This window comes from Oculina patagonica, chromosome 10 (assembly GCF_052425735.1).
Source record: "Oculina patagonica isolate OP01 chromosome 10, crgOcupat, whole genome shotgun sequence".
In the NCBI taxonomy this organism is placed as follows: domain Eukaryota; kingdom Metazoa; phylum Cnidaria; class Anthozoa; order Scleractinia; family Oculinidae; genus Oculina; species Oculina patagonica.
The window spans coordinates 4088135-4101689 of NC_135767.1; the positions used below are offsets into that span (position 1 = coordinate 4088135).

At 39.1% G+C, this 13555-nt stretch overlaps 1 protein-coding gene across 1 annotated transcript in view; it reads right to left on the reverse strand.

Moving 5' to 3' along the window:
* The window catches only part of LOC144628286 (exportin-T-like), a 49753-nt gene that overhangs the window by 4160 nt on the left and 32038 nt on the right, over positions 1–13555 (reverse strand). Inside the window, exons 11-30 of the mRNA XM_078486364.1 lie at positions 13157–13234; positions 12591–12669; positions 11033–11071; positions 9944–10006; positions 9271–9342; positions 9082–9134; positions 8365–8440; positions 7352–7411; positions 6812–6862; positions 6350–6418; positions 5928–6022; positions 5614–5680; positions 5022–5060; positions 4764–4820; positions 4361–4429; positions 3414–3487; positions 2735–2804; positions 2160–2318; positions 1298–1354; positions 583–678 (exon numbers count right to left, since the gene is read on the reverse strand). Coding sequence (XP_078342490.1) covers positions 583–678; positions 1298–1354; positions 2160–2318; positions 2735–2804; positions 3414–3487; positions 4361–4429; positions 4764–4820; positions 5022–5060; positions 5614–5680; positions 5928–6022; positions 6350–6418; positions 6812–6862; positions 7352–7411; positions 8365–8440; positions 9082–9134; positions 9271–9342; positions 9944–10006; positions 11033–11071; positions 12591–12669; positions 13157–13234 — 1423 coding nt within the window. The remainder of the gene's footprint in view (positions 1–582; positions 679–1297; positions 1355–2159; positions 2319–2734; positions 2805–3413; positions 3488–4360; positions 4430–4763; positions 4821–5021; positions 5061–5613; positions 5681–5927; positions 6023–6349; positions 6419–6811; positions 6863–7351; positions 7412–8364; positions 8441–9081; positions 9135–9270; positions 9343–9943; positions 10007–11032; positions 11072–12590; positions 12670–13156; positions 13235–13555) is intronic.

Consider the following 13555-nt stretch of genomic DNA (forward strand, 5'->3'; position numbering starts at 1 on the left):
TACAACTAGGTATTGTAAGAATGTTGGATAGAAAAACTAATGGGCGAGCGGTAAAACAATCATTTTGAACTGCTTTTTATGGAAAGAAATGTCCAAGTTTGTTTACGAGTCACTTTATAGTTCTTATTTAGTTTAAGGAATTCCCCGAATAAGCGCCGCATCGAGATTGCGGCGCTTATTTCGGGGCGGCGCAAATTAACATTTTTGTCACATATGTGGCGCTTATTCGGGGGTGGCGCTTATTCCAGTAAATATGGTATTGCCCATAAACCACCACACAAACTGGGCTTCAATGGAACACTCGCTCATCTACAGATGTGCTGCTCAGTATCAGTTGATATGCATATGTTATGGTTCAATTTTATCTTTGGTACAATTATGTATTTTCCTTTCCTGACCTTCCCTGTTCTGGTGTCATGGTAATAAAATTATATGGTAATGAATATGAAACAAAGGGAAAATACCATATGGTTCAAAGGGGAAAATTGAACAACAATTTATAAACTGGCTAGATTTGCCTTTAATGCACACTTAACTGTTCCCTATTGTACTTCACTAATGCAGTCTTTATATTTAACTTACCTGTACATCTTTTTCATCAGCTGGCTTGCCAAGAACAGTGAAGATTCTGTTAACAATGGCCATAAACACCTCCCTCAAGAAAGGGCCAATTTGATGCTAGGGGTACAGAAAAGTTGGCATTATTCCTCAAAATATCAATACATTATCAAGCAGAAAAGCGTTCAAAAAGAGTAAAGAAAAACATCAACTAGCGGATATTGCCTTGATGTACCACCAACGTCTTAGAACTTACAATAAAAGAAATGTATGGAAATCAATGAGGAGAATTCATAGCTTGATCTTTGTACTGAGGCCTTCCAAGGGGGGTAGCTGTGTCACAATGTCGCATGTTTCTGAGAACCAATGTCGCTCAGCCAACAGCTGTAAATGTCACTGTCATTTTACCCCTATTGTGTTGATGTCAAATTGTGCTACTGTCACATTTCAGTGCTGTAATGATGTCACTTGTCACTGTTAAAATGTCCCTGTGTCGCCAGTATTCAGGGTCATGTTGCTTGTCGCTTTTACCCCTTGGAAGGCCTCTGTACTCATTGTGCAGCACCAGGTGCTACATTTAACACTCCCCTCTCACCCCCCTCCCCCCAATCAAACCCTCTTAATACTGTCCTTCCCAGATTCTTGAAGAGAGTGTTTAGGCAATGGAAAAACTAACCAAGATGGAACAGACATGCAACCAGGTTTCTACATGTATGTTCTTTAAGTTAAATCAACCTACCTTAAATCTGGTGATTATTTGATTGATAAGTGGAATGAATTCTTGAATATCTCGAGCCTGTAGAAGTTAAAACAGGCAATTGTTAATCTCACTTGCATCACTTCTTTCTTTGTAGACAGGCACAGTGGCCTAATGGTTAGTGTTGTGAGTACTGGATAAGAGTAAGGGCAACAAATCAAATATGCTGAGGTGGCATGCAATGGTCTAGCATTTCATTTAGGGCCAGGAGTAGCTGAGCAATTCTCATACTTTTTAACAATTAGACGGCAAGCTAGAGGTTTCTACCGGCTGATAGTTGGCGAGGGGCGAAGCCCCGAGCCAACTATCAAAAGCCGGTAAAAACCGAAAGCGAGCCGTCTAATTGTGTTAGCATAACCCACTGACCGATCTATTAAACTCAGAATATCGCTAGAGTTGATTTATTGAAGGTTTTGATTGATAAAATTCAGCGAAGACTAAGCGCGCGCTCCGAGAGCCTTCAACGGATCGATAGTATCTTTAAGATAGTAGGCACCTGTGTAGCCAATCAGATTGCGCGATTACCAATAGTAGGTCAGTGTGGTTATGCTAACATGCTATAGAAGCCAGAGTTAGTGCTCCCCTTGTAAGCAATTGACATGTACAGGGCTGTCATTAATTAAGGACCGTAGCCCCTAACACCTGTTACAGCTAATCATGAGTTCACTCAATGTTATGGTTGAAATGTTGATTGCTGTTACGTTACAATTGCATACAAAGTGAAATGCTATGGGTGATAACTTCAATGTAAATGGGTGCTTAAAAATTTAATGACAGCCCTGATGTAGGCAAAGAAACTATAAAGTTACCTAAGCATTATGAAAAAGCCTCACTCGGCACTTACCGTACAATCTTCCAGAAGATGCGAGACGGCAACTGGAATGAACTGTAGTACACCTTCACCCAGGCACACGATCATCCTATGAAGGTACTGCCGCACCCCAGAGTGTATGATGTCACGATGAATGGGTATTGTTAGTGCACGTAGGAAAATTGGTAAAGCCTATGAAAAGAAAGAATGTCTGCTTAATACTTTTCATTGCCTGCTAATTGTATAAGCATGGTTACCACAAACATCAATTTTCAAAACTCCCTGACTTTTCCCTGCAAAATAAAATTTCCCTAACCAAATAAATGCAAAATATCAGATAATTATAATACTTAGGCCTCCAGCTTCCGCTTCCAAAAGGAAAACATCGCTGCCTGAAATGTTTCTTTCAGCTATCAATGGTATTAATTAAAATCAGAGTTTTTATAATTTCAAAAAATTAAAAATTGAATTCCCTGACTTTTCCCTGGCTGTCACAAATTTTATTTTCCCCTGAATATTTCCTGACCTGTGGTAACCCTGATAAGAGGGCCAAAGTTCAAAATTGACAATTCTTTTATTATAGTATATTTGACTGTAGAATTTTTTACCTCTGTGAAGCATGGAGCACAGCCACTATCCTTCAATGCTTGCTGATTTGGAAACGCTTTGCTTGCCCGACTGAAAGTAGAAACACATAAGAACTCGTCACATGGTTTGTAAATACTACTGTTTAAAGGGGTAGCTTCTCCATTCAATGTCTGATTAATCTTAAGCGGTAACTCAATTCAAGGCGTAATGCCAGACCTTAAGAATGAGGAAATATCATCTCCACAATAGTTAACTTTGAACCAAATATTTCTCTACAGAAGTGTTTCTTGTACAAGCTGTCTCATGCTGGACAAGTTTAACAATTAATATCCTAAGAGAAACATGAACACCAGCTTCTTAACATTGGCACAAACTATTAAGGAGGTTGGACATCATGACAATGTGTGGTCCATACTTCCCAACAGAAGGGATTGGAATTCCTGGGGGTGGGGGGTCTTAAAGGCCAAAACCCTTAACAAAATGTATGAAGCTTAACTAAAATTTCCAGAGGGGTTGGGTGAGGGTTCTTAGGAAAAATCCCTTCTGTAAAGGAGGTATGGATAATTTATGGAGCCACACAAAATATTTTTGGGGCATAAAAACTCTGTGTGACCTGGGATTAAAAGCCAATCTTTAAATCTACCAAAGTACACGTTTAAACAAGGATATTTATTTGAAAGGTTGAAGTATTTAAAATACCTGGCATAGGCAACCAAGTGATAGAGATGCTGGGCATATGCTGAGGATGAGGCATCATCAGTTTCTGACATGAGCTAAAGTAAAACAAACAATGTGTTAGTAAAGGTAAAGGATCCTATCCAGGGGTATTGAATGGTGCGAGCAGAACGTTTTTCTTTGCGAGCTTGAGCTTTGACAAAAGTTAGTCTTGTGAGCAACGAACACTTTTCAAAAACTACCTCCACTAAAAACCGAGCATGTGAACACTTGTAAAAATATGCAGCCAAGAGCAAACAAGCACCCACTAAAATTTTTCGAGCACTCCGAGCAGAAGCCTAATTTTGCGAGCACTGCAAAATTTTATAGACCATTCATGACCCCTCTATCCTACCAACATGGCAGTCAACATACCACTGAGAAATCCTTTATTTGCAAGGTATTTATATGCAACTATATAAGTAGTGAAAGTGATAAATGATCGTCGCAGTGAATTTCGCTGCGACGATCATTTATCACTTTCATATACATCCGCAGTTCATATATGAATCATTTCATATACATTACATCATTTCATTCCTCTCACGGGAAAATATGAACTCACAATTGACCTCGCTCCCAATGTGTGGCTTCAATAGCTCAGTTGGTAGAGCATCGCACCGGTATCGCGGAGGTCACGGGTTCGAATCCCGTTGAAGCCCTGAATTTTTTCAGGCTTCTTTATTCCAATTGCTTAAATTGGAAATTCACTGCGACGATCATTTATCACTTTCATATACATCCGCAGTTCATATATGAATCATTTCATATACATTACATTATATAAGTAGTATGAGATCCAGAAGGGAGCACAAGACTGCTCCCACTGGAGAGAGACTGTAGAGACCTTATGCGTCCAATGGTGCGATTAGGACAGATGATGACGATGATGATGATGATGGCATTACCGGTAGTTGTATGATTAGGCTTACCTTAGTAACAACTGAATCAAACTTTACAATAATTGGTGACAGCAGGTTCTTCATGTACAGAAGCTGCTTCTGAAAATGAAAGTATAGTATCAAGTAAGTTACCACTTTCTGGTCAAAAGGTAGCTTGAATCAAGTTGTCAAATGCAGATCAAAATTTAAGTGTACCAGTTATGTTTTATTTCAATGTATTTACGGGTAAACTAGAACTGTCAGATGTATGAGGTGGGAACTCATCAAAGGTATTTTGTTCCTTGAGTAGACAGACATCTCTCTACAAACACTCAATTCTCCCCTTCCCCCTCCCAACTAGATGTGAGCCAAATTTGACCCAAAGAATTCTAACCTGATGACCATGCTCTAGCTCTAGCTTTGGATTTGTAAATATTGCTTGTATTTCTCTTACCTCTGGTACTGCCCCACTGGCCACAATCAGAATCCCTGCACTTTCATAAAGGAATAACTACAAGAAAAAAATCAAAAGTCTAAGTTTTAATCAGGTCTCTTAGAAAAGGACAACCACAGTAATGTCAACAAGCAATTTTTTTGGGAGAGAAAAAGAACAAAAAACACAGTCATGATTAAAGTTCACAATTAAATTAATTGCCTGTTTGCAAAAACAAAACAAAAAAATGAAAAGACAATGAAAATTCTGTATAAATACCTGATCATCAGCAGAAAGAAGCTGCTGGAAACCATTGTCCTGAAAAAAAAAAAACCCAATGATATTCTTATACTTTGACAGTGATTTTATCCACCATGGCCATGGCAAGGTTTGATCCTGAGGGGTGGGGGAAGTATTTCTGTAGTGGACTTTGGAAAGGATGAAAGGGGTACCTTGGAGTTTCAGTCTGTGTTAATATGAGCTGTATGGACTCTGAAAGCTTATGAGTAGCTGAACAAATTTCAGAGCCCTAAGCTAGGGTAGTGCTTTTTACATTTGACACTTGTGTTAGTGTGCATGCTACTGGGGAGGTGTGGTGGCATAATGGTTAATACACTGGACTCCAGATTGACTGGTCCTGGTTCAAGCCCTGGCCAGGTGTGGTCGTTGTGTTGTGTTCTTGGGCAAGACTCTTTACTTTTGCAGTGCCTTTGCTGGGGGGGTAACCCTATGATGGACTACCATCCCATCCAGGAGGAGTAGAAAGAGCAAGATGGGCCCACAAAATTTGGACTGACGGAGGTTTATGATGCTGGCTACTGTACTCAACTGTCTGTGATTGTATAGAACCAAGTTCAGTGCTTATACTCACAGGAGAAATAACAAGAAGAGCCTGCAGCCTTTTCAGCACATCATGGGCATAGTTGTGCATGTTAGCCCTGAAACAAGGTAGGAAATGTTACAAAAAAGAATTTTTCACAGCCTTTGAGGTTCCTGGGGGTTAACAGCAGGGGAACCTTGTGATTATGTCTAAACTTTTAGGCAAGTTGAGACAACAAAATCATAAATGTGCAGAGATGGGCACAGTGCCATAGCTCTCTTCAGTCTTTTAGTTCACTTGACTGATCCGGGAATCTAGCGAAAGACAACAAACTAATCCAGTTTAGATTAGACATAAAGACATACTTGTGAGATTTTATAAATCTTGAAAATAAATAAGAGCATCTACTTCTGACAGTGCAGTTAGGATTACGGAGGCCCCTCTCATCAAGAAATGCAATCTAAGAAGCAATCAAAACATTATGATAAAGTATAACATACAGTAGCAAGACAGAATAATTTATTGTGAAAAAACTTGGATTTCTCCCATATTTTAGTGTCTCAAAGATCTACTATTGTCACTTATAGGGGTTAGGGGAGAAGCAAGATTCCTACAGTGTCTCTGATTTTTGCCACTGGCAGAATCTTGAGTTTTAGAGCTGCCGTATGAGCCCACATGCAGTAATATTTAGGTACATTTGACTACCTATTGCTTTAAAACCTCTTATTATGTTAAGTGCAGGCTAACATTAGAAAGTTAATGCAGCAATACATTCAAAGTTCCTTACCAATACTGTTGGAATGTGCTGGCTCTGGCTGCTAAAAAATCTGTCATACCTAACAACAGTCTCAAAGAACTGAAAAAGAAAACAATATAAAGCCAAATTAGTTCTTTGAAGAAATGAATGTGCACCAGAAAGCCAAACTTGTTGGGAAAATGTAACAAAATGCCAACCCTAGAGAGTCTGAGGGGAATGTACTCCCTACAGTGTACTAAATGGGGAGGCTCTGCCTGAAAGGGGTACCTTACCTTATTTTTCTTTTGGGTGGAGACACCCCATAGAAAACTTTTTTGAGCACCCCACCCCCCCCCCCCTTCCCTGGACTGGTGAGCAACCAAGTAATAGGCTTTTTGCAATCTGAACATAACATCAGTCTGTGTTTAGAGTGATTGTTATGTTTTGATTACCTGATAAGATGGTGATCAGAACTCTCCAAGCAAAACAGTTTAATGTTAAAAAATTAATTACCATTTGAGCCACTGAAGAGTGATTGTAGTAGGACACATTACTTGTTACCAGCTGTAGGAATTAAAGGTCAAGAATGTTAGAATGTCAATCAATCAATCAGTCAATCAATCAATCAATCAGTCAAGCAGTCAATCAGTCACTCAATTGATCAATCAATCAATCAATCAATCAATCAGTCAAGCAGTCAATCAATCAATCAATTAGTCAAGCAGTCAATCAGTCACTCAATTGAGTAATCAATCAATCAGTCAATCAATCAATCAATTAGTCAAGCAGTCAATCAGTCACTCAATTGAGTAATCAATCAATCAATCAATCAGTCAATCAATCAATCTATCAATCAAGCAGTCAATCAATCAATCAATCAATCAATCAGTCAATCAACCAATCAATCAGTCAATCAACCACTTACTAATTACTAAGTAGAGATTTTTTTACTAAATTAAAATAGATGTACAGCTGGACATTCATTACCAACAAGTGGACAAATGCATAACAATGGACAACCATTCATGATCAGTTATGTCAATCAAAGCTTACCAGGCTCATCATTTGCTGGAGTGCTGCAAACTTGGAAGCATCAGAGTACAGTTGTTGAGTCTATAAAATAAAATTGAAAAATTAAAACAAACCTACTTCTGACCAAAATATGTTTGAAATTTAATTCCTCACATGGAGGTGTATTGTTGCAAAGTAGAGCCGATATACATGGATATAATGTCCTGTCTGTCTGACTCTTCTTGTCAGTTTTGTGCCAAAGGTATGCTTTAGTCACAGTGACACACAAAAAAGCACAACAGAGACGTGTTGCATACAGTTCACAGTAAATGCTGCAGAGCCTTTATTGATACAAAATGGTAACTGCCAATTACAAACCTGTACAGGCACAATAATCATACCCTATTGCCTTTTTCGCACAATTTACTAGATAATTTCTGAACAAGTTTAATACTGGTCAGAATTAATTGGCCGTTCCGAGGTTGCGCAGGGAACTGGGGCGAGTTTCAAATTTAAGTAATCGAAAATCTGACACCACCACATGAAAGATCACGGTGAGATTGGTCATTTGACCAAGTTTGATGCTTTCAGGATGAACATAAACGAAATTATGGACCTTGAAACATGGTTCAAAATCCATACAAACGTCTCTAATTGTGCGCCAGCATCCCCCAAAACCATATAAACTCTTAAAAATTTTATCCGTTTTGTGACAGCTGTAAAATCCTACCAAAGACCCATTGCTTGAAAGAAACTAAGATGAAAATCACTATGTTTGCCCATTTTAAAGGGTATCACAAAAATCATAAAAAATTTAAGAGTTTATGTGGTTTTGGGGGACGCTGTCTCAAAATAAGAGACGTTTGTATGGATTTTTAACCATGTTTCAAGGTCCATAACTTCGTTTCTGTTCATCCTGAAAGCATCAAACTTGGTTAAATGACCAATCTCACCGTGATCTTTCATGTGGTGGTGTCAGATTATCGATTACTTAAAATTTGAAACTCGCCCCAGTTCCCTGCGCAACCTCGGAACGGCCAATAAAAGCCACTTACTGACATAGCTTCCCCAAGCATGTAAAGAACTCGCACAGCTATTTCTACATCCATAAATTTTGCTCCATCTAATTCCCTACAAAACAGATTCAATTTAACACATCATTAACTTTCAGATGTTCATGTACCTGAGACCAAATTATAGACTCCATTTCTTCCCACGCCCTCCCCCAAAGATCCCTTTTCCACCTCATTGCAGCCAGGCTATTAAGAAAATAAACCTTAACTGAAATACATGTATTATAATCCACTTTCATCAGTTTTCTTTGCTTAATTCTCTAAATTTCTCAATGTAGTATATTAAGGCACGTTCAAGTTTTCTCCAGTCACCAGCAGAGTTCCCAGTACACCAGACCCTGGTTGTTCAAAGGGTGGATAACACTATCCACTGGATAAATCACTATCCAGTGGATAGGGTAGTATGCTTTGTCAACACGTATCCACTGGATAGTGATTTATCCAGTGGATAGTGTTATCCACCCTTTAAACAACTGGGGCCAGCTTTATAACTTCATTATGATTGACAACACGTACATAGAATGTATTTTGATCTTATTTCTAAGAATTTGATATTAGTGGCACATTAAAAAAAAAATCCCCTAGTTGATTTCTTTATCCTTTTCTCCTGTCTGCTCAACGATGTATTGATATTGTACAAAAGGAAACTAAGATGTTGATTCAACCTTTGGAATCAAAGGTTTCGTAAACACAACTCACCCAAATGTCGAGTTCAAAATGTTATGAACTGAAACCATCACCAGGTTAGGATCCTGAAAGAAAATTGAGACAACTAAGTTACTGCAAATTTATCCTCTAATTTGAGGAAAGAAACAGATTTAAATAATTTTATATGGTGCAAAACCAACTAAAATGCAAAACATGGAGCTAGAAAATGTTAATTGTTACCAGTTGAGCAATGTTGTCAAACAGAATCTTCATCTCTTTTCTGTATTCCATGAACATGACTTCATCTTCACCCTGTGAGGAAAAAAAAAAAATAATATCAGGAAACAAATGATGGTATATGTTAACCGTGGAAGAAATATAGGAAAGATGTTTATCAACGATCGGTGCAAGCTACTCAGAGAAAACGCCCAAGTTCTTTTCATGGAAGTTGAACCTTTCACCTCTGCATGCCAGTTGGATGCTCTAGATCTACATTTTGTACCACTGAGCTACAGGCGACTCTTCCTGCATAATTTTAGGATTAGTTATTTTAAGTGTGTGAACATATGGAAGGAAGGAATGAAAGAAAGGATGGTATTTGTTAAGCGTGATGAAATATTTATGAGAAAGATGAAAATCAGTCAGTTACACAAGTTTGTTTCTTTTTTTTTAAAAAAAAAAACATCCTTGTTCTTCCAACATGAGTTGAAACTATGATGTTCTGCATACTGACACCCAAATTTACAGATTGAGAAGACTTAAACGTTGTAGCTAAGTGGCAAGGCCTAACATCTGACAAGCATTTATTGGCCGTTGACAACTTTGAATCTGAGCATCAGTACATTTACAAATATGCCATGTGTACAGAAGAAAGGAAAATTCTGATACCAACTTAGCGATGAGCAAATTATACCTCATGATCAAAGTTGTAGGATTCATCATACTTCATCTTCTTGATAACAACATGCAGCATTCCCTGAAACAACACACATAGCAAAGTTAATTAAACACCTCATCCAGGGGGAGTAGCACTACTTCTAATGGCTTTATGCTACAGAAACTATAGTTCAGCAATGGTGCTGCAGTCTTCTCACCAGGATTTTGCCTTGGGGAGTCCCAGGGCCCCCTCCACTGAAAAATAGGGGCCCTATAAGAACATTAAGGGGACAAAGTTACTCACGGTTCATGACTGACGTGTGAAAATCCTTCGTGATTTCTCTGCCTTACAGTCATCAAAGCATGTTTAAATGTGAATTAACTCTTGCAATGGTGGTCCTTTAGTAAAATTACCATCAGTGTGTCCAACCTCTCTGTTAGAAGTCTATTTGTTTGACCTCTGACAATTTTTAAGGTTAATTTGAAGGCTTAAACCTCTTTCATAGTCTGCATTATGAATCAGAATGGGCAATGTAAATGGCACAGCAGCAAGTTTAATAAGTCAAGAAGATTGAAAAATGGATCCTTGTAAAACTTGTAAACTTGCTCAAGAGTTCCCATGCTGTCATGCTCTGCGCTGTGCCATGTAATGTCAACGAAAATCACGTGGTACGAATAACATGAGCCCGCACTCCAAATAGTCTGTTACATGAAGTACACTGTACCTACCTGATCCAATATGGCGGACAAGATGTTTACGATTTGATAACGATACTTGCGCCAAACTTCGCTACATACGTTTGACTAACGAAGGTAAAGGCAATTAAATTAAAGCCTTTTAATCTTTTGATAAATGTTTATTCATTCGAACAAGCAAAAAGCTGGGGTGTTTGACTAGACCATTAAAACTGCTCAACTATCATTCAAAAATCCGTTTGACTCGTATCTTGCTCCTGCGCCCTAACGGGCGCATCTTCTTGGCTTGTAGTGTGCCATCTCAATTTTTTTTGCGGGAATCCCGCAAGGCCGCAGCCTGGTGAGAACACTGGTGCTGATGAGCTGTATGGTTTCTCCGATACTACAGAATCAAACAAACTAAATAACCTTTAAATTTTAAATAACTCACCCTTAGGTTTGTCTTCTGCTGTTCACTTGTAGTTGAAATCTGAAAGAAAATTAAACGTCATTAACCCCTGCCTCGTGAATATGGAGGATGGGTGCCTGGGATACCCGGGAGGGCCTCCACTGAGGTCAGCCGGCCCTCCCCAGATAGAATAAAGCTGCCAAGGCTGGCAATCCCAACAAAACAGTGAAAATCCTCCATGGAATGAAGACCTGACACCACGCTGTAATGTCCGAGAACGCAAAGCACTGAGCCTGACAAGAGCTAGTAACCGCTGACCACCAGGACAGCTGACTACTCACTCGTTGTGGTTAACTTGGTTAAATTGCTTAATTAACTTGGTTAAATCGCATTTAACCTCATTTAACTGAGACGGAAAAGGACCACCTTATCTTTCGAGACGTGTTATTTTCCACTGGCTGAGTGAAACAAAATAAGTTGAAAATGTGTTGCTTTCACACTGCTGGGACTGGGAAAGGGTCATTTGACCTTTGGCAGGCAGTTGTTTTTGATGCATCTGCCACTACTGACCATTTTCCCACCCACCTGCCAAAGACTTTTAGTTGGCGCTGTGGCGGCCAGACTGGCATGGCTACCAGTGGTGTGTGAGAATGGTATATGTAATCACAGATAACCAAACTACAACTCGGCATCTTGAAGTGTCAAGACCAAGGTATTATACCTGCCAACTTTTTCTGGGTCAAAGGCGTGAGATTTTTATCCTGAGAGTGCCAGGATTTCCGAAAACGATACGACAATGTCCGAAGTTTTCCAAAGACGTCCGAAGTATTCCGAAGACGTTCCGAACATATTCCGACCCAGTGCGTGTACGTATTTTGCTAAACACGACCTCGTTCCCAATGCTTTTTTTTGTCAAAACTCTGAGATTCTGGGGAAAGTATCGCCATTTACTCATTTTACATGGAGTTTTCGTTTCTTACATTGGTTTGAGTTTACATTTTTTGAAAAGTTTTTCGTTTGTGGTTTGAAAAACTCACATTTTTCGACTAGGCATGAGAAATTGGTTCGAAAGCCTGAGTTGGCGTGAGATCGAAGTTTTCAACTCGCAGGCGTGAGACTCACGCCTTGGAGTTGGCAGGTATAAGGTATCTCTATATAGAGCACTGACTGATGAGCTCCAGTGACCCATCACTGCAGACCAAAGTTCAACATCTAAACTCTCACAACAGATCTTTTTATATTTCTAATAGTTCTTGTTGGGAAAATGTAACAGAAGTAATTAAAGCTGATCAGCTCCGTCATTTTCAGAACCTACCCTCTCTAATTTTGTTATAAAAGTAAAGAGAATCAAGGTTTTGATCACAACTGCTCTGAGCCCCAGAGTTTGCGAAGCAATAGCCTGTTGCAGACTCTTGGTAGTTGGGGGGGGGGAACGCTGGCGAGAGTGAAAAAAAGGAGTGGGGATGTCCCCCTTATTTTTTTTTCCTCGCTTGCCTGGAATTTTCGCTCTCCCCCAAGTACCGAGATCCTGGAACAGGCTAGCAGAGCAACAACATTAGCCTTCTAGTTTACAAATGTTTCAAGTTTAGAGTTTAATTACCTGTTTCAAAACAGCCAAGTATGAATACCCAAAACCAGACACATTCTGGGAGACATCATCATCTTCATGGTCTAAGAATCTAAACAGAATCAAAAATTAATTTTCTAGAAAATACACTATCGACTTTTTAGTTCCAAGACTTTAAAGTTAAGATTACAAAGCCTTCATCGAAAAACCTGTACTTCAAACATGTTCTCTGTTTGGCAATGGGTCTCAATTTACCTCCTAGATATCTTAAATCAAAAGTGGGTAAAAAAATATTTTCCCTACCTCCTCCTCTCCCCCTACTCAATATTGTTTCATTGGGTTTGCAATTCACCAGGCTTTGTTTTCACAACAGGACAATTTACATTGAAATGGGAAAGGGGGGTTGAAAGAGTGAGCTGTGGTACTCAAGTTAGTGCTAATTTGGCCAAGAGTCTCAGTTTACAGTTTTGTCCAAGACATTATGTAAGTGCATAAACATTATAAACGACATTAACATTTTACAATTTGCTTAACAATACCATTTATGAAGAAATCAATCACTATTACAATGAAATAACTTTACATGAATTATTGCTTACTTAAATAGGTATGGTAACTTCTCCTCAGCAGCATGTAGACATTTGGCTGCTGCCTCTGTATCACCAGATTTCATGAGCCTGAACAAAACAAAACAAAATTCTTCATTACACTACTTTAAGCAATGTTTCATGTATGTCTCTTACTTTATAGGGAGGAGAAGGGAGACAAAAAGGTGAACAGATACGAAGGTAGGCACAAAGAAGGTATGGAGATGGAAAGGGGACAAAGAGGAAACAGAAAGGGAGAAGGGGGGTAGACAGGAGGTAGGGATATAAAGAGGCAAAGAGAAGATGGAGACAGATGGAAAGACGGGAAGGGAGACATAGAGGAGGCTGAAAGAAAGAGAGGGCAGACATGAGGTGGGGGATGAGAGGGAAGACAGAGAGGAGTTGGGAAAC